The sequence below is a fragment of the Tigriopus californicus genome, chromosome 5 (genome assembly GCF_007210705.1).
Source record: "Tigriopus californicus strain San Diego chromosome 5, Tcal_SD_v2.1, whole genome shotgun sequence".
NCBI classification, from domain to species: Eukaryota; Metazoa; Arthropoda; class Copepoda; order Harpacticoida; family Harpacticidae; genus Tigriopus; species Tigriopus californicus.
The window spans coordinates 6952987-6979666 of record NC_081444.1 but is presented as its reverse complement, the minus strand read 5'-3'; the positions used below and the strand labels follow the sequence as shown (position 1 = coordinate 6979666).

Genomic DNA, 26680 nt, shown 5'->3' with positions numbered 1-26680 from the left:
TCCCCTAGAGGACCGTGAGAGGGCGAAAAGGGACTCGGAATCGTCCTTTTCTGCTCAGGAATCAAACTGGGAACACCATCGAGCCAGTTGACCGTGCGAGACAAGGAAAAAGTGATGCTGTGTGGTAGTGTTGGTAGTTTTAGTAGTAGTGGCAGTAGTCGTAGCAGAGTGTAGTGGTAGAAGTAGTAGTTGTCGTACATAGCGTCGGTTCCTGGGCCACGGTGGACTTAAGTTTGGCTTGGAACAGCGGCGAGAGCGACCGCTTTGGTGGGGAAGGAAGGCCACAGCCCCAAAGGGAGAAGAAAAAGGACGAGCATTGGAGAGGAACGATGTTGGGGATAGTCGTGGTGTGAGTGGGCTCGGGAGCTTGGATTCTTGGGGCCTTCTCGGATAACGATGATAGGGGGAGGAAAGTGAAGTCAGAGGAAAGAGAGAGGGAGAAGCAGAGGGGGAGAGAGAGAGAGAGTGGGGCCCTTCCTCGCTCCGGACCAAGAGCATGTGGAACAATACAAGAAGGACGTTCAGCCTCTACGAAAGATGGAGTAGCTCGGAAGCGAAAGAGGTGGAGAAAGAGAAGGAGGGGTAGAAGTAGTACGGTACTTGGAGTAGGAATTGGAGTTGGAAGAGCCCAGAAGACTTGGAAAGAGGGAGGACCGAATTTGGGCACATTCACGAAGGCCGAGAGTGTGAGAGAGAGCGAGAGCGAGAGCGAGAGTGAGTGAATGAGTGAGTGAGTGAGTGAGTTGAGTCCTCTGATCTATCTCTGGCAAGTAAGGCCTGGCTGCTGAGTAGTGAGTAAAAGCTGGCTGCTGCCAACAGTGTATGGACCTTCAGTGGAACAAGAATCAGAAAAACACACATCCACTATATCTATCTAGCTTTCAGGCATCGAAAATCCACCTCGCTATGGCCAAAGTGATTCTAGTGGTTCTTAATTCAGTGCAGACCATGGGTTAGGTCGACTTCTCTGGGAAGGCCATCTTCATCTAAGAAAACTGCTTTGGCACAGATCAGTGAGGCATTGGCAATCAAATGTCGAGTGGATTGGTTCCATGTTTGCTCAAGTTCGAATATGCACTCCGGAAGGAAACATTGACAAAGTTTCAACCAGTGATCCAGCCCTCAATGTTCGGTTACGCGAATCTCTTCCTGATGTGGCATAAATCACAATTATGCAATGACCAAAGAGTACAGCAGTGACCTCGTTAATCATCGCTTTCGTCCTCTGTCTGCACAGGTCTCCTACTCGCTTTGCTCCATCTGTCGATAAAATGCTCAATCCTCTTTGGAAAATGTCTTCAATAACATCGCCATTGAAACGAGCTTCTCGTTCAGCCAGAAGTATCGTCGCAATCACGCTTTTCCTGGCATTGCCACATTCTCTCTTAGGTAAGTAGTGATGTGTCCGTTTCCCATCAACAACTTGCTAATGGCTCTTGTCACAAATGACATCCACAAAGTAACTTGTCTAAGACAGAAGCTCCATCCAGTCAGTGTCCAGGGAATCCAGTGGAAACTGCTCACGCCCTCAGAATTTGAATATTATTCATGACTGCCTGGGCCACTCAATCATATTTGACCCATAAGTCTCCCCCGACTTGTCGTTTTGTGCAATCCGACCTTGACCCTCGTCCCTTCGTTCTGTTTGCTAGGCTGTGATCTCAAGTTCGTGTCCACATCAAGTCCCATGTCCAAAAATGGGACTTTCAAGGCGCCCATCATCTTAAACCTGGAGGGCCATGTTCGTCAATGCACATTTTCGTTCCTGGCCTTGGAAAATGAGCGGGTCATGATTGAGTTCGAGGAGTTCGATTTGGATGGAACACCCCCTGAGTAAGTGTCCAACCAAGCACCCCGTTGATCCACGGCTCTTTGGATCTGAATATAGGTACTGTACGTACATATATTATGGCCCAATGAGGGCCAGTCAGCTGTGGATATTGCATGTCAAAGATGATTGTGGGTCTACATGGGATTTGCGCACTTTGTGAGTAATCGAGGGTTCAAATGGGCGCTTCTCGTGAAAGCCGCAATCACCAATTAGGCGAGAAAGTTTTCCCTGAATCGACAGTCGCGTACTCAAGTAGTAAACTAGTAATAGCAATGGTGAAAGTAGTACCCGAGCCAAAAGAAAGTGATGTACTTCGAGGGATTAGCGAGAGGAAAAGAAGACCCTTCAATGACCCACCAGTATTGCTCATTATTCTACTTGTTCTATCGAGTAGTAATCTAGTATTTGTCAATGATGATGTGCCTACGTACACAAGGAATACTACAGCCAGTCTTGAAGGAAGGCCTTCTCAGAACGTGGCGTTATTATCCGCAGTATCAAAAATAGACCACAACTCAAATCGAAGCACACGCCATTCACCCCTTCCCTTTCCTGGAACGATTTACAATTTGCATTTGCTTTTGTATCACCATTCAGTGGGAGGGTAGGTTGGTTGCATGTGCAAACCATGCTCGCCAGGCAGACCAGTTTATCATCATCTGCACTCCACAAGAGCCGCACACAGTTATGGCTGACCAACAATGTAGCACGTTCCTCAAGTCGCTTCGTAGGGAGATGATCCCATCGCTACAAATATTCTCCTTCGCAAATGTTTTTACCACGAATGAATGATGTTCCAAATTACCCCCCCTCTAAATAACGATTGGTACATATCATGATTACGGGTCAACCATCCTCCGTTAGTGCTTGTTCGAGTAAACTAAAGTGTATTGCGTGAAGCTAATACCTAAAACCCATTTGGATGTGATTTCTTCGCGAACAGATGCTTCCATGAGCACCTGGATCTCTTCACGGAGATTCAACGAGCCGAGGTGACTTCACTGATCGAGACTCCATTTGGTGGTCGATACTGCGGTAAAATCACGCCTCGACGCAAGATCTCACTCTACCAAGCCCTTTCTTTCGTCTTCCTTTCGGATCGAGATAATATCACGGAATCCAGATTTTCCGGCAACTATCTCTTCATTCCTGATGGTGAGTGAATGAGTGACGACTCGGTTCCTCTTTTGTCTTCAATTCAATTCAATGGCGGCCTTATCAGACATGGCCATGGCTCGCATGCATAGGTCGTCAACATTGGAATGAACTTTGAATGGAACGCTGATTTTTTTCCTCTTGTCTTCCCCATCTCTATGTCTCTCTGCCCTCTCTGTTATGTCGATGTAGACAAGTACCATCTGGGCACACCCATGCCCAATGTGCAAAATCCCAAGGGAGAGACGTGCAGTTTCATCATTTATGCCAAAAACAAGAAGATGGGCGAAATAATGGCTCCGACTTATCCGGGAACGTATCCGAAGAACATGCAGTGCTCGTACAAATTCATCGGAGAGCCTAATCAAAGGATGAGACTGGAATTCAGGGACTTTGATCTCTTTTACGGCGGAGCTCAGTAAGTTTTTCCACTTCTTTCCTCGCTTGGGTTTTAGCTGTAGCTTGGGCTGTCGCTGGCTGAAGGCCGACCTTGAGCTCTTTTGGAGGCAAAAATAGGCCAAAACTTTATCTAACCATGGCACTCATAACATGTCTCTCAATTTCGGCGCCTTTGGCCTCATGGAGTAAGAAACGACCTTTCCAAAAGGATTGGCGCTCGTTCCACGGGAACAAGTAATAATGTATTCCTCAATGTCATCACTTTTGGAAACAGTGGTAGCCCAAACTCGGCTTGAATGAGGGCGAAGCAATTGATTTTATTAGAACCATCGATCAACCTTTTTTTTTTACGCCAATCCACGGGCACCAGTGGTGCTGCTGTTGCAGCGGCTGCTGTTGTTGTTTATTCCCGTTGTTGCTGTTTTTAGTTGCCCATTCGACTACATCACGATCTACGATGGTCCGGACAAGCTGGCGCCCAAAATAGGCACCTATTGTGGCCAAATGAGAAACTTGGTGGTCTACTCGACAAAAAGCATGCTGTTTATGACCTTCACAACCCTGAAGCGCATCGCTCCTGCCAGAAACCGCGGATTTTTTGGCCTCTACGAGTTTTCCGAAAGTTTCGTCAAGCTGGGTAAGAAATTTATGCCTCGTACAGTCAAAAGATACTCTCTGTGAGGCTTGTCTTTGTTCCTTCTAATTTCCAATGTCAGCTCCCCTCTACACATATAGGGTGTTGCGAAACCAATGGACCACATACAGTTTCCAAATGTCCTGATTTAATTACATGTTCAATGAAATAGTAAATCAATAGCTTATCGTTGGTACACAGAAGAGCTCACCATGACTTAGCATTATATTTTGCTTTTACAAAAATATTTTTTTTTAAACTAGCTCTTTTCAAAGACGATTGATCGAGATAATGTCTGTGGTATTTGACCAACAGGACAAAGCAATCTGCTTATCACCTTCTAGAATCCCAAAGATGTTGCAAATGAAGTCAAATGAGCTTCTGGGACATCAGTGTGTGGTCTGGCCATACCCCGGACTTTATCTCGGCTTGAGATCCAATTGGTATTATTCATAAATGGAAAAGTCGAAAAATTTCCTATTACGGGAAAATTTCGGACTCGTTAAAAAGCGCCCCAAAAATACTTTTATGGTCTAAAATTCGTTGGTGTTTGCAACAAAATTTGATTCACCCGATATTCAAAGTAATGTGAAGATGTTATGGATAGAAATGGGAAAATATCTAAGTGTTACGTTCTAAAAATCTAAATTATGTCAATGAACTTCGTTCGAGTGGTCCATTTCTTTTGAGACACCCCATACATATGTACGTAGCGGGGTGAGTATTATTCGAAATGAGGAAAGAAGGGCTCTGCACAATATTCTTTTTGTCAGCTCGAGACGATCAATCCCATCCTTGGGGGATCGAGTGATTGAATGAATATCCTTGCAAGAGGAAAAGTCAGCCTACTCTACGTGCATAGTGGGGTCAATAAAAAAAGCCCGACTGCAGGGCTTAGTCCCTCCACTCCTTCCTTCTTTCTCTCTTTCTTTCTTTCTTATCACCTCCTCTAGTATTAGAGGGTTTCCGTCTTTCTTTCTTTCAATACTTTTGTGCCATACCAGCACTCCATCCATTCCATCCATCTATGGGGTACATGTACTTGTACATACCACTTTACCGAATATGTATTAGAACGGGACATACTCGCTCATACCCACGTGGTGGTGGTGGTGGTGTGTGGGTCTTTTCTTCTGCCACGATCTTATCCTTATTTCTCTGCTCCAAATAGATTTCATCCAGTCTGATGCCGAGCACATCCCTGGGACCGAATGCGACCAAAAGATCTTGAGCAAACGAGAGAGCGAGGGAATGGTATTTTCGCCCAATTATCCATTTCCCTATCAGACCAACGTGGTTTGTCGATATTTTATTTATGGGATGCAAGATGAGCAGAATCTCGAGCGAGTCGTCCTTGAGTTTGACAAGTTCAACGTGCCCATGGACGATAATCAATGCAACGATGGATATCTCAAAGTATGAACCTTAATAGATCCACTCTTCTACGTACAGTCTACGTACATAGGAAGATAAACAGACAGCACAATCCCAGGCGAGCCCTCTCTTCAAAGCCGTTACATTTTGTTCCCAGGTATACATACGAGGACAAGAGGAGGACCACGAATACGATAACCACGATTATGAGTTCTGCGGCAAGTCTATTCCCACTCGAGTGAAGACTCCTGGTCCGAGACTCGTGCTTTTGTTCAATGCTGGAACACGCCCGGGTTCCGGATTCAAAGCCAAGTTCCGCTTTGAGACAGGTATGCCCATGTTCAATACAACAATACCAAAGTGGGTGGCATTCCTTGAGCGAAACGTGACTCGACCTGATCGTGGAATGTGTCCGTGAATACCAATAAGTTCTCCATCGGCGTTTCCGTTTGCCATTCCTTGTAGAATACCTGATCCCAGTGGGAACACCTGCACCGGACGGGAGTTGCAAATTTACATATCGAAGTCTGTCCAGGCGAGAAGGGCGGTTCAATTCGCCTCGACATCCCTCCAACTACCCTTCGTCGACCAACTGCACGTACTTGTTCTTTGCCACACCCAAACAGCAAGTTCAGATCGTGTTCGACACGTTTAAAGTGCGAACCGACAACCTGAATAGGAACACTTCATTAGGAGCATGGAACGCTTATGGGTAAGAACAGCTTATCCAAGTGATACCACCTACCATCTACTGTATCTACATCGTCGAGCATACATACATACTACATACATACTACATACACATAGCAGTACATTTAAGGGAAGGAGGAGAGACCACAGCAATATCAGTTACAAAAAAGAAGAGAATCTCTCACACCAAAGCTACCATATCGACCATTTTGACGAGTCTGACTGACCTTTCAAAGCTTCGCTTAAAAGCATAGCAACTATGAAATGAAAGTTCAAACGCGATGAACACGCCGAATGCTTTTTTCAGACTTTTTGTAGAATAAAATCAAAATGGAGAGATGACGACACCTCATTGAATTTGAGATGCCAACAAGCGTGTCCTAATTTTTTGTCATTGCCATTTTGTGCTACCATCCTCGTCATGAACTTGTTGATTGCTCTTCAATTTCTGGCCATTTGACTCTCGCAAGGCTGGTGATTAGCCGCTAGCATCGATCGTATTGTGCTCGCTTGACTAGTTAGGATCTTTACCTTACAATTGTGTCCATACAGTCAATGGGTCATTGCAAGCATGAGTTGAGGGGGGAAGTGATCCTGGTCTAGCAAATTAGTTCAACGCTTCTTTTGTCTTACTAGAGGCCCTGTTGGTGGATGGCTTAGGACTAAAGACCAATGGCCAAGACTCAAGGCTCAAGGCTAGGATGGGACAGGATTTTTGTAATCAATTGAGCAAAAAGAAGAGGGTCAGTGGAGCGCAAATGAAATCCCTCCTACCCCTCTCATTCCTTGGGTTTTTTCTTCATCTCTCTGTCTCTCTCATGCTGTCTCCTCCCCCCCTAGACGAGTTCAATGTGTGGAGGACTGGCTCGAGATTTACCAAATCTACCGTGATAATTCCGAGGAGCTCGTGGGTCGGTATTGTGCCAACTCGGCTCCCGGTCCAGTGGTCTCGCTCAGGGAGCTCGCCGTTGGGCTTAAGGTGTTCTTGCACACGGATGAACAGGATGTTTACTCGGGATTCTTGGGTCGATACAGATTCTTCGAGGAGACCTCGGTCTTTGGAAACGGTAAGCATTGGATCCAATCGAATCCATTTCTTTTTTTTTCCACTGTTTCGTGTGGATTCGCTCTATCTACTCTGATGCTCCCTTGTAGAATGTGGAGGTAACATCACGAACCTGGAGAATGGGATCATTTCCAGTCCCAATTACCCGGAGAAGTACTCGGAAAGCACCATCGGGGGGAACACTCAATGCCATTGGTTCATCCACGTCCGACCCAATCACAAAATCTTGGTCTTTTTCGAAGAATTTGAGGTGGAAGGCGAGCCGAGTGGTAAGTCTTCCCAATCGTGTTCCACCCAAAAGCTACCTCCAAAGCAATGAACATTACTCGAAATGCGAACCATCTCAGAGTCGATGTGGGTAAACTTTTCGCGTGAGTTTGAACTCGAGAGAAAATTGTCAAGGGAGGAGGGCGGAGTTAAGAAGCATTGTACACCACCACTACCACCCCCCTTCCCACCCAATGGCCTCATTCTTCCGTTATTTGGCAGTTGGAGTGATAAGGCAGACCATAAAGACGTCGAGTTTCTCGAATTCTTTTGACTCGCTCTCTCGGGACCGGAAAGTACACCTCTTAAGGCACTTAACAAAGTGCAGGTGAACACTGCATTAGCCAGTGAAGGGAAAGAAAGAGGAACTTCCACACTGAAGCACCATTCACCCCTTCTTGGCCCCTCTCTTTCTCTCTCTCTCTCTCGCTCTGCATTAGCATGGAGATAAAACAGACCTTTGATCATCCTTACAGATCGAGGATGTCCGGCAGCCACGTTGCGGGTTTGGCCATGGAAGGAGCGAGACAAGACTCCTTTGGAACTTTGTGGAGATAACTTGGAGCACAACTCCCAGCTCTTATCAGAAACCAATGTGATGAGGATTTCGTAAGGATCTCGATGAAATTTTCCAGCCATTACCCATTTCCTTTCCAAGACTAGAAAACATGTTGGGTTTCAGATTCTTCATCGCTGATAAGGCCGTGGGTGCTAAGGGGTTTAAGGCCATTTGGACCGAAATCCGCGATCCACGAGAATGCGGCCTCAATGGATATGAATGCTCCACCTCCAAGTATTGTATTTCGGACCAGCTCAAGTGCAATGGGATTAATAACTGCGGCGCCACAGACAAATCTGACGAGATGGATTGTACGTTGGACAGGATCTCACTTTCAAGGCAAATTCTCATTCATAGGATGTTTTCTCCCAAGGTATCAAAGTGACCGAGGTGAACGAGTTTATGGTTCTGGGCTTGGGTCTAGGCATCACCAGTGTGGTCATGATTGCCATCTTCATATTCTGTCACCGCAAACAGAAACGAAGGCGACTCGAGCATCCCATGATCCCTAGCCACGCCCATTTCCACACCTGTGAGTCGATTGGCGAGCGATTTGCCACGAGTTCGTCCATGGATTCCGTAAGTAACTATTAGGTACATGACCCAACATTGACCTTGGACTAACGGTTCATTCCATCGACCGTGGGAGACCCAAATGCTCATCTTGGCCTTGATTTTTTCGTAGGTATGACTATCGAGGGACGAGCTCCTCGTCGCGGTCCCAGGCAAACCGGTGCCATCCTCGCAATCGCGGGGTAGGATGGCCGCCGGAGCCATGGGGAGTGTCGAGGAAGTTCGTCCCGTGAGCAGCATGAGTGGTCTCACCGCCTCAGCCATGGCCAGACGTAAGAAGGGTCCCAATGCGGGTCATTCCAACATGCCCCCTCCTCCTCCGCAGCATCACCATCAACCACAACAGCAACAGCAGCATCCGCATCATCATCAACAACAACATTTTAACCATGCAGGCCCCGGACTGCGGGCTAGTAGTGGACATATCGCTCAAGATCACATTCAAAGCTATGAGGATCGCTTGGAACCTGAGGAAGGCGGTTTTGTGGGCGATGAAGACCCGTGGAGAAGAACGCCCATTTCAAGACAGGGCTCTTTAGGCTCGAGGCGGGTTTTGCCCATGGGAGCAGGATCCACGTCTGAGCCCTGCATTGATCCGAATGTTTTTGACGACGATGATCTCGACGATGACGATGATGACCTCGATGAAACCTTTCATCATTGAGAGGTCCTCCTCGAAACCAAGTCTTCTTAATAACTCAGAACCAGGGGTACTACTACTACTAATACTTCTATTGCTAATTCTACTCCCACGTACAATTACAACCATTGTTACAACAAGAGTAACAACAGACAGTATTGTACACTACTCAATTGATAGAAGCCACGCCCACCCAAACGTCGATCATGGGAGGAACGTCTTGATCCCAAAATGACAAAACACACGCCGCCCAGATTGCTTTCTCATTTGATGGCGTGGATTGAATGTGTACAATTCGCAAAAAGAACATGAAGATGATGATGATGTGCCAAGTTGATTCGATTCCGATTCTCAAGAATGGGAAAAATGTTCGTTATGAAAGCTTTTTTCCGATTTGCATGACGTCATTATAAGACTTCACCCAGTCTCTACGTATTTTATTACTAAACACACTGCAATCTTTTGAAAAACCACGTTCCGCGAATGAAACGTGGTTTCTGTTCCATTCCAGAAAAAAAAAATGATCACAATAATGAGAATAAAATTGAATTTATTGAATGAATACAACGAACTCTGATTTGATCTTTTCAACCATTTTACCGCAAGGCAGGATCGTCATGATTATTATTGTTTTTCTTGAAAAAGGCATTGGAATGAAATTCAAATTTGTTAAGTTTATCAAGAATCTTAGGTTTGCTTTGGAGGAGTCTTATAAGGCTTCGAGCGGTGAGCGAGCTCAAACTCTCCGTGACACTCTTTAAAACATCGATTGCAATAAAGATCTTTCTCACAATCAAGGCACGAGCACGTGGCATCCTCATTGCATATCACGCACCAAGGAAAAACCTCGTCTTCCACACTAGATTCTTTGACCAAAGATCGACAAGCTGAAGTGCTTTAAAAAAGAAGTGAAGTCTTGGTTAATTGTCTAGTCTCACATGGCGGATCACCAATTACTCCATTACCTTAATCTAGATGTTTCCGCCACATTACTTTCTTCCAAATTATCATCCATAATTTGCTCCTCGGTCAATTGCTTTATGAGTTTTTTTACACTTTCATCCTCACTATCCGGATCAAAAAAGTCCATGTCTGGATCTTCCTCGTCGTCCCACCTATGCGGTTGCTTGTGGAGTTTAGCCTGCGCCTGAATCAATATGAAGTTTTGTTTGTATTTACGAAAATATGTAAACATAATCATCTCCTTTTACCTCTTCACTCAGACCTCGTAAGTTGGCCAAGCGTTTCTCAATATCTTGACACGGATCGGGATCATTTTGGTTTAATTGGACCTCGGCCCTTAATTGCTTGAGTAAATCATCGGGATTATCCGGCTTCTGGACGCTCACCAGTGAAATACTGGGATTGGATGCTGATTCAGAACCCGGTTTAGCCTCTGATTGGCCTTTCAATTTGTCTAGACGTGATCTCAATTCACCGTCCGAAAGATTGGCCAACGGGTTATCATCCCTATCAATGTAAAGGACAGGAGATTAGTATCTCGTCGAGGACCAAAAATTCACCCCAGTCTCCAAGCCTCACGTGAGTGTGGCCAAGCGATCCACCAATTTTTGATCCTCGACCGACAGCCCCCGTTTAAAAGTGTCTTTATCCGTTCGCAGTCCAGTTTTGGCACGTGCCGGATAGACTTGAATCGGGTTCAAATCGGCCCCGGGCTCTCGGGTTTCCAGGGTCTTGAGCCGATGATCCAAGAACGAACTTGGAGCACTCGGATTGGCTTGCGGTGACCTAAGTAGAAGGCATATTTTGGGAAGGTTTTAGTGACGATGGGATTTGTTCCTGCTTCTACTTTCATAATCAATAATGTAATGGCTTTATTTGCGGTCAAATAGTCCTTTTCATTGAGGGGAGGAAGCACCCTCTGCTTCGTCTAGGTGCGGACAAACAACCGTAGAAGCCAGAGAATACGCTCTAAGATGCCGCCAGACTTTATCAAGAGATTATTTAATGAACAATTTATTGACAAGTCCTGTACCACAATGAATAAGTCATCAGCCTTTCTGGGAAACGTTTCAAATTCTCTACGGGTAACATTCCGAACAATCATGATATGCAAATCGTCATTTCACAAGAGGTTGTAAACTGTATGATTGACAACGCGTCAATAATTAAACTTTATAGGATTTGAAAGGTCTCTCAGAAGGCTTGATGGTGTATTTATGTTGTTAGAATAGACGAGTTGGTCAAGGAAAAATACCTTTTTAAAGACAGGCATCCTAGAGCGTATTCTTGTATTTCTCCATTTATTTTTCCGATGCGAGAGGAGGAAGAGGAGAACGAAAAGGACCAAACGCTTCTAGTGAAGTTCTAGGGTCAGTTATGGGGGCATATTTCAGTTTTTCTCAAGATGCGTATTTCTCATGTCAAAGCCTGATGAAAAAGTTGACCGCCTCTCATATATTTTTCCACTTTTTAATGTTAGTTTCAGTCAGACAGACACGTCGATCGATAATGCAAGAGGCGTGTTCCAGTCTTCAATGAAGACTTGCAGGTCTAGCATTACCACTGCATTCAAATGGATGTTAGTCAATCATATCCAGCCCATTTCAACAGGCTTAAAGCCCTTTCGTTTGTATGGATTGATTCAGAATATCTAAGGACTTGGTTGACCCCTAAAAAAGCTTCCAACCTGTCCCGATTTAGATCGATCGTACGTGATGTCGACATTATGGCTAAGGTGAAGTCAACATTGAAATGAGAAGCTCCTCTCAACTTGAAGAACGACCCCGCATGAGGTATCTGATTTTTCTAATGGAAATATAGTCGCATATAAAATATGGGAAACTATGCTAGGGTCGACATTTCTATGGCAATATCGTTCCAACCCGGTCCATTAGCTTTTTTATTTGAGTGAGTGTACTGAACAATGCAGATAAGCCGCAGATGGTCAAGTTACCTTCCGGGTCCTGAGTCGGATCAACTCCCAGAATAATCCTTTGGTTTCTGAATCACTTGATTACTTTTCAAAAGAAATATATCGATCAGATTATCCATTATTAGCTCTCAGATTGCGATCATCAAATGAGATAGATTCAAGAATTAGAGCCAATAGGCTTATATGATCCCTACCTATGGGGCTGGGATCCAGTTAAGCAGCTTTTACACAGGGTGCGGCTGTCATCACCCTTTTGCAGACAGGCCGCACAATGAGCGAAGCCGCACTGATCACAGCTCTTCTCGGAGCGGAGGAAGCCGAATTTCTTGGCACAGGTCGTGCACATGACCGACATGTCGCCGATGATCCAGAACTCGGACGTGCTCTTGTAGGGCTTCGGAGGACGCCTAGAACTTGGAGGTAATCTCTTCGGAAGGTTTATGCGTCACTCACACCGAAGTAAGTAGGCTGTTTGTTCTCGGATGAATGTGGTAAACTGTCACTTTCTAGAGTAGAACCGTCACGCTGAGGCTGAGCTGAAGGGAGTATCTATTTTGCCAATAGCTCTTGCCTTCCTGGCATGAATTTTATGAAAACGAGGCTGGAGTAATATTAATTGAGTCTAGAGACATTGAGCGGGATCGGCATTCAAGACTATCAAATGGGATGAGAAAAGCATGGTCAGGCCCGAATTTCTCTTAAAATAAAATTCATAGTGTTTTCCATGTCAAGAAAGGCTTCAAAACTTTCTAATTACGAAACATATTACATTACAGCTCACTCGACCTTTCATCTGCGTTCAAAAGGACCCCCCCTTGCCGATTGAAAAATCTAAAATGGTCAAGCCTCCACATGTTGGTAGGTATTTGATTCTGCCCTCAGTTTTGAGGGCAGTAAAAAAACTTTTATGAATGTTTTACTTTTATCTCAATTCAGTTCATGTAGGCATATAAAAACGAATTTGGTTGAAACTCACATCAAACACGCAAGGGCCATTAAATAAATATTTTTCTTTAGCTTTAAATAAAGCACTTTCGAATTATGGTTTTAATTTGTAACACCTATACGTCATATTTGTTTTATAGAAGTATACCTTAGGCACATTGTTGAGTGGAAGCCTACTTTCCAGCCATCTATCATTGGAGAACTATGAAATAAAATGGTATCAGAGACGTTAAGTTTCCGTGACATTGATGAGAGTCAAAATTATAATCATCGAAACGGGTTATCGTAACAAAAAGAAATGACTTGGCCCAAACGTTTAAAGTCGACGAGTGCTTGAAAATTGGGTAGTTGGTTGAGCTTGTCTTTATAAATTAAACGTTGTGCTTGATGTATCCAAGCCACTCGATTCTCGCGCATTTTTAAGCCTCGACTTATGATTCCCGAACAAGGACAACGACAGAACGTAAGATGCATATTTTGGTCACCCTTGAATGTCGAACTCGCAATAAACAAACAAACAAACAAACAAACAAACCAAACCCTGGTCAATAAGCTAAGGTAATATCCCTCAATCATTGATATGTTGAATGGTTCGCCACAGAAACCAATCATGAGCGTGCCCACCTCGAGGGCGTGTCATCGAGCCCTATACGACTTGATTCGATCCAATGAATTGCTCAGTGACGAATGCGGGCGCGCCCAGCGGACCCTGGCCCGCCTCTTTCAAGACAACTACTTTCTCATGGACCGCCTCAATGCCCATTATCGCGCTCAATGGCCCGAGCGTCGCGAGCTACTCAAAAGCAGCTCCGAATCCGACACCACGCCCACCACCCACGCCCAAGAACCACCCCGCAAGAAACGCAAGTACAAAAAACGAGCACCCAAGCCTAAGGACACGCCCTCATCTCTCCCCCCGGGTGCATTACCTCTAGCCGATACGCTCTCTGCCAGTGATGGAGTCAAAAAAAAGAGCGGGCCCGGTCGCAAAAGGGGCGGTGGAGGCGGCGGTCGCGGCAAGAGTGCGTCCAAAAGGGGCGGGGGGTCGAGCTCGGCCTTTTTGTCCGGCGATTCTTTGAGCGTGTTGGGTGAAGATTCCTTCTCACGCAGTCATTACTCAGATTCCTCCAGTCATATGGCCTCGGCCACGCTCGGCAACCTCTTTGAAGACGAGGACGACCTCACAATTGACGAGGATTGAGCGATAGATCAGGCGGGGGTTTGGGATGGCGTGAACATTGAGTGCATTTCAGCCAGCCAGCATCGATATGAGGGGCAATTATTAGTGCGAGAGCGAGGACGACATTCATTTCAAGGTGAACAGGTCCCCGGCCGACGGGAGAGGAGCCAGCCCGCCCGTGACGTCGGGTAACTGAGTCAGATCCGGCAAGCTTTGAATGTGAGACTTGAGGTCTTCACGCACGGCATTCACTTTCTCGAGTTTGTCTCGGTATTGCTCGAGTCGCTCCTCGGCTTGGGACTCCAAGTCCTTTTGGGCGGCCAAGAAGTTCGATATCATCTTGCCCACTTTCTTGCGCTCCTCCAATTCTTGTTGAAGACGAACGTTGTAGTCTTTCAACAGGCTTGTGGCGTCCTCCACCTGATGCAAAATAATATTAATAATAACAATGATTATGATGATATGTCACCGATTACGATATCAATACAGATGCATATGAAAAGCTCTCGGCTAGGGGGACACTCACTCTTTGCAATAGGGACTGGCCTTCGTCGGTGGAATTGAGTTCGTCCAAATGGCTGACTTCACTCACTTCCGATGGCAAGGCCGCAATTTTCTCACGGACCACCGCGTCGGAAGAGGCCGCATTCTCGAGGTCTTGTAGCGCCTTGATGAGTACCTCCGGATCCGGTGGGTCAGCGTCCGGTTGAGGCGTTGACCCTCCATCTTCCAAGGAGATGGTGGGACTGATTAAGGATTTTAACACATCACTAGAACGATCGTGACTATTTTCATCGGATTGGTTGGCCCCACTCGTGTCTTCATCGGAGGCCACAAACACGCGGATTTTTTTTTTGATCTTGTGAGGTGAATCTAAAGGACATTGGAATCGTTTTAAAACGTGTTCAAGTAAACGTGTAAAAGGTGTTCCACATAGGTAAAATACATCAGGGGTGATTTCGTGGAAACACTTGGAATGACATTTGCTTCGATCCATTCAACTGGAAACGTATTTTGGCCTTCGCAATTCTAAAATAGAGAGTTAGTTCGTCCTCTTGTGCGGAAAATCACATCGAATGATGTGTTTTTCCAATGGAGGGATATTCCAGATTACCCCTAACTGTCAAGATGAAACATATCTACTTTCAAATCCTTTTCTTACCCAATTTGGACTTTTTGGCCGAGGGTGGTGAGGTGAGAGGATCGGGCACGGCCTTCATTTCCAGGGATTTGGTGGCCCAAATTCGATCCAAATCCACCTGGACCTTGGGATCGAAAATGATGCGATCTTTCCAAATACTTAAAAGTCGTCCAATAGCCTTGACGGTCTTCTCGTCCATGTTAAGCACGGCCAAATGCTCCATGACCTTCTTCAAGATAGAGCCGAACTCCCGCGTGTATTCGGGGAACTTTTTCTTCGTATTCTGAACCACATCATTGGCCAAATACAGGAACGTGAGCTTCTTCTGATTGGAGGCCAAGCACAATTGGCGATACCACGTCTTGACCACCACCTACAAACCCACAAAACCCTCACATCATGAAATCGGTAAAGCCTTTATTGAACAGACCTAGGCCAAAGCCATTAGGGTGATCGAGGACGTCTATAAGTATGGTCGTGGAAGAATCAAGTAAAATGAAATGGACGTTCATCCAGGTTAATACTAAGCTACGAGGGCGAATCAAGTATACGTAGATGAGATTAGGCTTATAACTTTAGAATGAACAAATATTTTCGGAATATGAGCTCGGGGAATAAATCTTTGACTCTTTCCATCAAATTTCATTTTTACACTCGAAGCAAGAAGAAGCGCCTACAACCTTCTTTATGCCGTTGAAGTCGATATCATTCGCTTACCCCTACGGATTTTTTCCAAGTTCTTGACTTCGAATCATCGAGGCCCTTTGTCTTGGGGGTAGACCTCGTGGAGAGGCCTAGATCGACGTGGAGGACATGTTGAACTGTGCAATAATATGGACCAATTTCTGTCCTAATGTCTTTAATATTGTTGTTCATACCAATTAACCAAGAGGTCAACTTTGAAGATGTGCTCCTTGATCCTCTTCGTCCAGTACCCATCATGTATGTGTTTATCTTCAGGGATCTCACGACTTTCTTCAAATATTTTTAGAGCCAAAACATTACAGCTTGAGTGATGGCAAGTGTCCCACCCCTCGAGGTGTATCAAGAGGATTCCCCCTCCCCCCCCTTTGAGGGCACAGGTCCCTTTGATGCCTCCATGCTCGGATATCAAGAACTTGATAATATCCATAGGGCTAAGCGAATGATGTCGACTTCGACGGCCTAAAGAAGATTGTTGGTTGACACTTCTTTTTGCTTTAAGTGTAAAAATGAAACTTGATGGAAAGAGTCAAAGATTTATCCCTCGAGTTGTCATATTCCGAAAATATTTGTTCATTCTAAAGTTATAAGCGTAATCTCATCTATATTTGATTCGCCCTCGTAGTAAGTGTTCATTAATTCGAATTCCATTAATGATCAGCGATCACACTTACTTGGCCTAAGCTAACCAAACTAACTGAAAGGCCAATAATTTTTGATTAAACGTTAGCAAAACTTCCTTAACGTCAATCTTGATAAATCATTCTTAAGGCTTACAATGAAGTCTTTTTGAGCCCAAAACATTTGGTTAAATTTTGTCAGAATTTGATGATAAACTAAGTAAGTCTAATTGACATTAAAACTCATAAGGGCTCTAACTTTATTTTCTCGAGTCTCCTCCACAAGCAAAATATTCCACATCCTCAATCGCCCTTGACAGTTTTTCACCCAAGTCCGTACAAGTAAAGTTATTCTAACTAATGTAGCCTAATTTCAGCCAGATGATAATGGACTTTGACAGGTTAAAGATGACATCTAATAAACTCTACTGCAGTCAAAATAATATTGGTTTTGGATTAGATTCGTTTAGGTAAGGTTGGGTCAGACTAGGTTTAGATTTTAGAAAGTCAACTAATTGATAGCGAATAACGTCTATCTACGCATTTTGGGCTGCACTACCAATACTAACCGCAAAATGTTTCTTGTGATGCATGAGCCACAATGAGAGCTGCTGAATGCTGGGCGCCGTGTTGTTCATCTCCGTGAGCTTCTTCTCCAGGACTGATTCCGAAAAGCCCGTCATGATGAGGAGGATGACGAATAGGGTGAGGATGGCACGAACGGAAGGAAGAGTCTGTCTGTTTGTCTAAGCCCAAAATCGGAAGTCAACCACTTAGAACGGCATCATGGTCCGCTTGAGGGATTGGTCTGGGTCTTCAACGTGTTTGTTTTCATCGACATCCATACAGGGATCCCTTGATTGAATTAGGAAGAAGCTGATGCTGAACGGAAGGATCGAACTCATCTTCTTCATTTTTTGATCAGAGGTTGCGTGAACTTTCATTGGTCAAAGCCCATTCAAAACACATAGCCTTTCTCGTGTCATTGTAAGTTTCTATGTAGTAAATCTATACAAAGTAAACTGCAATTCACAACAGGATCTGAAATATTCAACTCCTATCAGGACATCTACATTTACTGTCATTTAACTCTCACGTTAGACCAATTAAACTAATTTGATGGTCGCATTTCTTTTTTTAATTGCTTTCCTCATCTTTGTAGTCAGACCAAATATTTTTAACCTGAAAAATATTCACATATTTTGGGATTTTGAGGCCCAAGAATATTTTTGTCCATTTTCATTTTTTGGCCTTTTTTCTTTTCTTCCTTTTGCGTTTCAAGCTAGGCTTGTCCCAATTTTCCTCGGTAGTTTATAAATGAATATCTGTTTCCATCTAGAGTCCCTAGAGCAACTATAATCACATCAAAGATGTAGCGCTGTCGTTCAGTGTGTTCTAACACATCTTCACAGACCGCCTGCACCAGCTAAAGGAGGAAAACTAGGGTTGGGGGGTGCACCTCGCCCAGCCAGTGAAGCCAGCCATCCCGTCATCCATTTTCCAAATATCAATAAGCAGTTTCATGCCCGGTATCAAATTGGTTCTCCATCTGTGGGTGTAACTAGTGTCTAAAAGTTTCCTTTGGAAAGATCAGGGAGGAGAATTGAATGAATGGGAAACTCTTTCATGCTAGGAAACTACACTAACCACTACACTACGTCTCCTCCCAATAAAATGTTTTTTTATGTTAGGAATAAATAAATGAGAAAAAACAACAAATTAAAACATTTTTGGCTAACATAAAATCAACATATTTGGGTTGTTTTAAGTAAATTAAAATTGACATTTTTGGGCCAAAATTCCAACATATTTTGTCGGAGCCTACTCATCATCAATTTCAGAAAAAAACTGAAAAATGCTCAATACACAATTTCCTGGTTACCTAATACAATCGATATTCAAATTCAACGAGTATGGGTCGTATACTCACCTGAAAAGGAGAGCCTCCACTCAAACAAGACGTACTAGATTGGCATTAAAAATAAACCGTATACACATTATCTACATAGAACTAGTTGAGTCTCATTTGCATCAATTTATTGGCCCTGCAATTTAAAGTTTATTCATCCAATTCATGCCAAGAGTTCACACACACCTTTAAGGATTATCTCTTTTCAAGTCTTACTCAAAATGTATCTTAAATCTTAATTTCTAACGCACAATGCATATTCTCGAATAACAAAACCTCTCAATAAAAATGTTGAAATTAGAGAAGGAAAGAACGAACAAACTTGGAACAAATAAAACCACACGAAAGCCGAATCAGGGCTGCCGAGTTACAAGTTATGTGAAGAGAAAGAAGAGCATATATCCGTAATGTCTTGGTTCAAAGCATAGATAACTTATGGTTTTCTATGGTTCAAGGTTCGAAAGGGTAAGGGATGGAAGGTGGGTTCCTGTAAAGAAAGGGAAATCGACGCTGAGAGGGTTCGAGGGCCGTACGATTGAACGATTGAACGGAAAACCAAGTTTTGACATTGAACTCATTCTCGTTAGGTTGCGAGGGTTCAAACCAGGACCCGGTGAATATGGACAGACGGGTCAAAAGAATTTCAAGGATCTGTCGCAATGGCATACGTCGAGATCACGTTCTAATGTTTGACACTAGGGGGAGCTAGAGAGGAGAGGTCCCAATACAGCCAAAAGCTGCCTGGCCGGGAACTGAAGTTACAGGTAGAAAAGAACTCTTTGGACAGGCACCTAGCCAGGCCTCGCTCACTTTTTCTCATGTATTGGAGCCTACTTTCCAAGATCACTTGATAGCAGGCCAATTATTCCAACATTGATCATCTATCTCCTGACCATTTACCCCACATCCTATGAAAACAAGTTAAGATGGGTCTGATTTTGAGGAAGTACGTAATTCAAACGAAACTGCGTCCCACACCTTAATAACAATGTACCTCCGAAAAGAATGCAATGATTAGAGAGAGAGGCAGAGCTATTTGAAAGGGGTGGATGGAAAGTAAAGGCAGGCGACTGACTGCTAATAATTTTGCAACTTATTTAGTACTTTAATGTCGATAAGGATTCGTAGAAAAAATATATTCCCAAAATTGTGCAGAACTTATGACAAACTTCTTACATTGCCAAAATATCCATAATTACACAATGAGTTGCAGAAAAATGTCAAATATTGGTGACAAAAATACATAGCGTGCAGATGAAACAAATTTGCAGAAAAGTCTGGGATATGCAATTTGCAAGGTTGCAAGACAAGATGTTGTTCATCAAATTGGAAAAATGTAGAGAGAGTGAATTTCAATTAAGTGATAATTAAAGGATGGATTAGAATGTTTTTGCATAGAAAATACGTTTTCTCATAAAACGTTTTTTTGTACATTTTGTTCAATGCCATTGTTAATCTTAACTTTGGCCTAGATGATTAATTTCTACTCCTAAGATATAGTTTTTAACTGATTGTTTTTATATTTATTCATTGAAAGACTACCTTTCAAAATTGGAAAATCAATATAAATTGAAACTGAAAATATATGGAAATATATTTTTCATTTTTAGACATTTCAGTGTTCCAGGTGCATATAAACTAACGAAACGTAAAATAGGTTGGTCCAATTCAATTATTTTAGCAATGTTCAAAATGAAAATGACTTTAATGTATGCTCAGTTATACTCGCACTTGCAGCTAGCAAGAATCAATGTCAACAACTCAGTGTTTTGATGTGCAGCAACAAAATTCTTTCACATTCCTTCCCATGATTCCTTCCTTTTTGCAACCAAAACTACCAAAGGTTGACAGTTGCATCCTAAAATAACCGTTTCATTCATTTCTTAAGATTTTGCAACTTTCTTCTTTATTTCGTTATTTTGATGTCATAAAGATGACATTTCACGGCTCAAAACTTCATTTTCAAATCCATCCTCTAATAATGAGCACAATATTTTCAATTTTGCATTCTTCGGTAATATTCATTGTACCATCATAAGAGAGGGTAAAATTTGAATAACAGAAGAGCTTTTTAGTTACTGACAGTTGCCAAAAAAACATTTTGCAATCCACTAGATGAAGCACTTCTTATGTCACAGCAAAATCGAACGTGCACCCTGTGAAAGAGTCTCTGACTGTCCCTTTGATCGTCTCACTTGTACTCAATCCATCCTTCCTTGTCTTTCCTTTGCAGTCTTTTTCAAATTTGCTTCCGATGACTCTGTCTATTTACGTGGGGCAATTCAAACTTGTCAATGAACGCCTGGACAATAAATCTTTATTAAAGAAAGTATGAATTTGATCTAAAATGTGGATACAATGTGAGAATTATTCGGTCATCTGCCATTCTGTTGTGACCGTTTGGTAATAGAATAGGAATGACCTATGAGCCTTGTCCCTGGTCTTGGTCCATTAGTTATTGTTTGAGCAAATCTGAAGATAAAAAAAATCGTATAATTCACCAAGCGATAAGTCTTACGACATGCAAAAACGGAAATACCTTGCTCTCGATAGATTTGTAAAGGCATTCCATAAACATATCAGCCGCATGGCATTTTTTCTTGATCTTGGCATCTGAGCTTCGATACTTGGTCTCGATTTCCGGGTTGAAGCACTTGGTTCCACCACATTGGGTGGGACAACAAATTTCGTGAGTAGCACATTCGCGAGTAGACACGCACGAATCAAAACAGGCTCCTTCCGTTTGATCCAAATCGGAAGGGCATTCTCCTATAAAAATTCAATCATACCCAACCTGGGCATGGTGTTGTGCAAACCGAATTTGTTCCTGGTCCACCTACCTTTAAAGTCACGGCATCCTTTTATCACTTCAACAATCTTCTTGGACATTCCCAAACTACTCATATCGGAGAGGATCTCCGAGAGCATGTCCAGGTCGGGCACACCGGTTTCTGTATCCACCACTTCAATGGTTGACAAGTAGTTGAATCCATAACAAGGCGGCTGTTTGATTGGAACAAGTGAGATATGAGTGTGAAAGAATCAATATAATTCCTTAAGAATATCTTAAGTCTTACCACATAGGCATTGTCGCTTCTTCGTCGAGATTTCTGTGGCAAACGATTGTGCTTTAAAGGCTTGTTCCGGATTCGACTCTTGCCTTTACCCATGAGTTGTCGGTCTTCACTGGGTAAGCCTCGATACTTCTTGAACAACCATGCGGCACTTTTCATCTTTTTATTGAACTCTGTTACATCCGTGATCAATTTGGTGTGAATGCCAAATTTCAAAAAGAAATCGGGCAGGCTCTCTTCTCTTTGTGAAAGACACAGTCGATCGGTCTGGCATGAATGATCGGTCATTAGGTTACTGAGATTCGCTGCTGAAGAGATTCATACTCACATCTTCAATTTCTTTGACCCTATCAGCCTCTTCCTTTTCAATGTTGACCGTTTCCAATTTAACGGGAATCGCGGTTTTCGAGGAAAATGGCTTCTTTCGCGTGGCTGACCATTTGGATAGCTTATCCTTTTCCTTCGACAGCATCGTTTTCTTATTCATCTCTTTGCCCTCAAAAGCCTGGAAGAGGAAGAAAATTGCAGACACTTTGAACGTTCCGTATTGATGTATGTATGTTTGATTTGGGTTGGCTGAACATACAAGGCACATTTCTTGTCTATACTGTTATATCACCTGATAAGTTGTGCCGGTTCATGTAATCTTGGCACATTATTTACCTCGAGAGAGAAGACTTGAGCTAAAACAAGGATTAATATAATCCATTCCATGTTGGGATGTTTTCACTTTGGTCTTGTTCTTGAAATGCAATATTCCCATTGCCTCACTGGGTTACCAAGGGCATTGACTCCCTCCACGATTTCCTCCTAATTCCTCGAGTAGCGGTCCCGCGCGCCACTTTTCTTGCATAGATTCTCTGGTCCCGTTGGTCCTCTTGCTGCTACGACTCTGTACCTTATACTCACACACTCGGAAAACATGCATAGGCTCAACCATTACTGGACGTTTCTTGGTCAACCAACCTAGTATGTAGCTCCCTCTTCACATACATTCAAAAAGAGGCAAACCATCAACCAGATCACCTTAGAAGTGGTCTCATCAGGATGGTTTCTTCCATGCATACGTATATATACAGGATAGAGAGTACTGGAGTAGAGTATTGCGTTGGAACTTTTGAATTCCAAGTTGAAAGGGAAGACTATGCACACCGTGTAAAAAAAAGTACTTGTACTTAAAAATACATTCAAATACGAATATAAAATGGATGGAGTTTCGAACAAATTGAAGTGGTTTGTTAAAGGCTTTTTGGGAACATAATCACTAGATAGCGGATTTTTTTTATGTTATACATTAAATATTTATTTTTTAAGATAAGGCACAAATGTAAAGAAATTAGATTGTTATAACAAATTCGTAAAGACACCAAAGTAGCGAGGAAAATGTTTGGGTTATACGGCCCTGACTATAGTTCGAGCCAAGATCCTTTGAAATAATTGTCCATGCCAATTATGAAATCACATTGTTCGTTCAAAATTTTATCATTATGCGCACGGAACAGTAACAAGGGCAAGCATTGGCGAAAATAGTGTTTTGCTCATTTTGTCATCTCGTATATTGACACTTCATTTTTAGGGCAAAAATTATCATTTCATTTTGAATCCGTTTTAGCTTAGCCTTAATCAAATCTAGCCATTACTCGTAACATAAGTTACTCATAAAACGAGATCGAGAATGTTTTGTTTTTTGTCCTCTCGTTTATTTCCCTGTCCTTAATAAGTGTTTTACCTCGCTTGTCCTAGCTTTGACAACATCCCCGTGTTGCCGCATAATCTAAAAAAGTAATTGAGTAAAAACGCTAAGAAATATCTTGCTAGGTAAAGTTACTAGGTATGGATGCAATAGACAAAGGCAACAAAACCACTGAGGTATGACGATTACACATATGGCTCGGTTCTTTTCACATTAAACGGTCTAAGTTTCAGCCTTTTTTGGTTCAATAAAAGTGTCGCCCGTTGCAGCCGTTAAAGGTCTGCTGCGTTTTATTAATTTAAGTTGTCAAGCCGAGCAAAATCACCAAAGTCACTAAGGTAAACGGACGGTCGGCGAGCATTGTGCTTTGAGGTTGACTCTGATCTATGAGGAATTGGTTGTGTACAAGTTGTACCTCCTAGCATGATCCATACGTATATCTCAGAAACGCACTCAAGAGTACAGTAGATTGTTTCGCAAAGCATATCATACCTCGTCTCCGGAAGTAAAAGTGGAGAGACAAATTTCAGAGTACCATTTGATTGCCGGTGCATGATATTGAGACGAAATTTAAAAGTTGCATTGTAACACTGTTTTGGTCGGCTTTACCTGCCCTCGAAGACACACGATTTGCCTCAGTCGAACAATGTACGACAGAGGGTCAATTCCAAGATGCAAGTGTCATTCCGAAAAGAGGTTCCTTTTATGTATCTTCTTTATAGTTGTTGTTTTTGTCCAATGATTCATGGAGAGGGAAACCTGTGCTCGAAACTGAATATTGGTAAGGTGATACGAGGCCTTCTATTTCATATGTATCATACAAGGACTTAGGTAATGTTTTTTGAACGGCTGATTCAGGAGAGAATGATTTCGACTCTTTTGAGTTAGACGATCTCGTCGATTGGTTGAAAAATCAACAGAGACAAGTTGTGACTTTCTGCAACAACAATCCCGTGGATGAAAATGAATCAAACGTGGATTTGCCATCATTTTCGTTTTTGGAGAAGGCGGACAACTGTGCCAATTCGCAAACATATTGGACGGGAAAGCTCGACCAAAAAGGACTCCCCAAAGGACCTGGACATCTGAAGTGGCGAAGTGGAGCCAAAATTCAAGATGACAATAATGTTATTGGGTAAGAAATTAAGATCATCTCTATTAAGGTAACTTCAACGTATACTTTCAAAGTCCAGTTTCCACTTTCGATCTCTCAAGCTTTCCCTTTGAGTAGGCATAGTTTTTTTTCAGACTATAGCCACTTTTCCTTTTTTGTCAGGATTGGCCCTTGCTACTAAGCAAGATTCAATTTCTATTTGAATCCAATTCTCAGCTCTAGTTTAGTCTAAAGTAAGGAGAGCATTCAAGGTTTACGTAGATGTCAAAGAATTTGTTTGTTTTCTCATTGTAGCAAAGGCCAAAAGGCTGAAGAAATAAATGATCTTAAAAGATTACACGTACCGTTCTAACACGCACATCGGTCATATCTTATTTTGGGTCATTGTAATGATACATTGTAACGCTTACTACAACAATAAAAATCCGTATATTTGCACACATAATTCCCTGATTTGGATTGTGCCAGCTTTCTTGATTGATTTAAGGTTACTCTGAATTTAATCAAATCAAAATCCCTTTTCGCAAATCAAATGCAATATTTGATTTTGTCCTTTCTCAATCAAGTTTGGATCTTCATTTTTGCAACCGATGACTCATGAAATACTCGATCAACAGTTGCTTCTTTCTTCCTGAATCTAGACAAGGGATTAACGAATGTTGTTTGAACTTGAAAACTGGAATCCACAGTTTTTCCGGGAGCTTTTCAAAAGATGGAATTCTCAAGGGGAAAGGGAAAATTGAATTCGAAAACGATCTTCACGGAATGGAAGGACAACTCGTGGATGGTCTCTTTGACGGAAAAGTTACGCAACAAGATCGAAACAAAAAATTGAATTTTGTCGGCATTTACAAACGAGGATTAGCGCATGGTCCCGCTTGGATATTTCCGGAAGACCCAGGACAACAAGGAAGAATATTCATATGGTTTGAACAAGGAGAGGTTGTTCCCTATCCCACGGTTTGGTTATCCAAAAATAACCGATTCTATATGGGCACTTTGGCCAACAGTTCTCTTCTATTGGATGCGAAAGAGGTCAAATTTTCGAGATCTACTGATTACAGATGTGTTCAGGTTCTCGACACGACCACGGCTGAGCCCGTGAAAAAATCAAAAACCTCTCCCAAGAAGATACGTCTTCCTGTTGTGATTAAAGCTTTGCCCGAATTGGGCAAAGTTGTTGTGCGAAGTGGGAAGACCTTGATATTCAATCGAATTGCCAAAACAGGCAGCCAAAGCATCGCTGAGCTTTTGGTACAACTTGAAAAGAAGAACCAGATTAAACCTCACATTATTATAAAGCAAGTGGAAAATCTTCTGGAAGATCCTCGATCGGTTTCGGGCTTTGTAGAAGAAATTGACCGCAAGAGCGAAGCGGGTGCATGGATTCGCCATTACAACTTCTTTAACATGATGGACTATGGGGCATTATGGAATCCTATTTACATCAACATGGTCCGGGATCCCGTGGAGAGAGTGATATCATTTTTCTATTATCGAAGGGCGGCCTGGAATATAGTGGAGCGAAAATTGGCTTTCCCGAATGATCCATTACCAGATCCAGACTTCCTCCGGAAAGACTATGACTCGTGTGTTCTTTCAGGTAAGAATTACTCCAATATCAAGATTAGGAGAAGGGCAATCAGCATGAATCTTTGTCAGAGAGAGAGAGAGAGACATGATAAAATGGGAAAGTAGTGCATATGAAACCCACCACTCAATGTTTTTTAATGACTTTTTTCAAGGTGACCCTGAATGTTCGTATGAGGAAGGATCCAATATCATGAAATACGATGATCATCGGAGCCAGATCATGGCATTTTGCGGCCATGATTGGATGTGCACGGAATTCAACTCCAAAGATGCTCTGGAACGCGCCAAAGCTAACGTGGATCAGTTCTACAGTGTGGTGGGAGTTGTGGAACGGATGAACGACACTTTGACAGTGTTGGAACATGAATTGCCCATGGTCTTTAGTGGAGCCAAAAAGTTATACAATTCCAATCGGGAAATCAAGAGGAAGCAGATGAAAAATGCTTACAAGTTGCCCGTGTCAGATCAGGTTATGGATTTGGTGCGGCAAAATTTCACCCGAGAAATTGAGTTCTATGAATTTTGTCAACAACGATTGCAACATCAGTTGGAATCATTTAGAAAATAACTCTACATTGAAAGAGGCATTCAATTTCAATTCACTAAAAAGGTTCATTGAAAGGGC

General features: G+C 42.8%; 5 protein-coding genes across 7 annotated transcripts; 2 read left to right on the top strand and 3 right to left on the bottom strand.

Annotated features, from left to right (window-relative positions):
- The first annotated feature begins 452 nt into the window (after positions 1 to 452).
- On the top strand, positions 453 to 9746 carry LOC131880209 (cubilin-like). 2 transcript variants are annotated; one of them, XM_059226771.1, is made up of 14 exons: positions 453 to 1389; positions 1653 to 1833; positions 2775 to 2986; positions 3179 to 3404; positions 3814 to 4022; positions 5191 to 5435; positions 5551 to 5722; positions 5859 to 6105; positions 6924 to 7150; positions 7239 to 7418; positions 7893 to 8025; positions 8099 to 8286; positions 8349 to 8569; positions 8661 to 9746. In XM_059226771.1, the coding sequence occupies exons 1-13, from the start codon at positions 1272 to 1274 to the stop codon at positions 8567 to 8569; spliced, it is 2559 nt and encodes an 852-aa protein (XP_059082754.1). In that variant the 5' UTR covers positions 453 to 1271; the 3' UTR covers positions 8661 to 9746. The 2 variants fall into 2 exon arrangements, with proteins under 2 accessions (XP_059082754.1, XP_059082755.1); XM_059226772.1 differs by having other exon boundaries at positions 457 to 1389; positions 8349 to 8554.
- On the bottom strand, positions 9722 to 12586 carry LOC131880211 (abscission/NoCut checkpoint regulator-like). The gene is made up of 5 exons (XM_059226774.1): positions 12279 to 12586; positions 10731 to 10937; positions 10400 to 10658; positions 10154 to 10335; positions 9722 to 10083 (listed from the first exon to the last, which is right to left on the bottom strand). Exons 1-5 carry the CDS (start codon positions 12437 to 12439, stop codon positions 9876 to 9878), a joined length of 1017 nt encoding a protein of 338 aa, XP_059082757.1. The 5' UTR covers positions 12440 to 12586; the 3' UTR covers positions 9722 to 9875.
- A 1749-nt stretch (positions 12587 to 14335) lies between these two features.
- LOC131880210 (regulation of nuclear pre-mRNA domain-containing protein 1B-like) lies at positions 14336 to 17541 on the bottom strand. The gene is made up of 4 exons (XM_059226773.1): positions 17242 to 17541; positions 15372 to 15723; positions 14736 to 15082; positions 14336 to 14629 (listed from the first exon to the last, which is right to left on the bottom strand). Exons 1-4 carry the CDS (start codon positions 17353 to 17355, stop codon positions 14336 to 14338), a joined length of 1107 nt encoding a protein of 368 aa, XP_059082756.1. The 5' UTR covers positions 17356 to 17541.
- A 3336-nt stretch (positions 17542 to 20877) lies between these two features.
- LOC131880905 (uncharacterized) lies at positions 20878 to 22869 on the bottom strand. Of its 2 annotated transcripts, XM_059227635.1 has the most exons (6): positions 22319 to 22869; positions 21984 to 22160; positions 21659 to 21922; positions 21422 to 21584; positions 21121 to 21350; positions 20878 to 21053 (listed from the first exon to the last, which is right to left on the bottom strand). In XM_059227635.1, the coding sequence occupies exons 1-6, from the start codon at positions 22367 to 22369 to the stop codon at positions 21033 to 21035; spliced, it is 906 nt and encodes a 301-aa protein (XP_059083618.1). In that variant the 5' UTR covers positions 22370 to 22869; the 3' UTR covers positions 20878 to 21032. The 2 variants fall into 2 exon arrangements, with proteins under 2 accessions (XP_059083618.1, XP_059083617.1); XM_059227634.1 differs by having other exon boundaries at positions 20879 to 21053; positions 21984 to 22868.
- Positions 22870 to 23889: 1020 nt separating this feature from the next.
- Positions 23890 to 26674, top strand: LOC131880902 (uncharacterized). The gene is made up of 4 exons (XM_059227624.1): positions 23890 to 24129; positions 24207 to 24483; positions 25104 to 26065; positions 26208 to 26674. Exons 1-4 carry the CDS (start codon positions 24021 to 24023, stop codon positions 26621 to 26623), a joined length of 1764 nt encoding a protein of 587 aa, XP_059083607.1. The 5' UTR covers positions 23890 to 24020; the 3' UTR covers positions 26624 to 26674.
- The last annotated feature ends 6 nt before the right edge of the window (positions 26675 to 26680 follow it).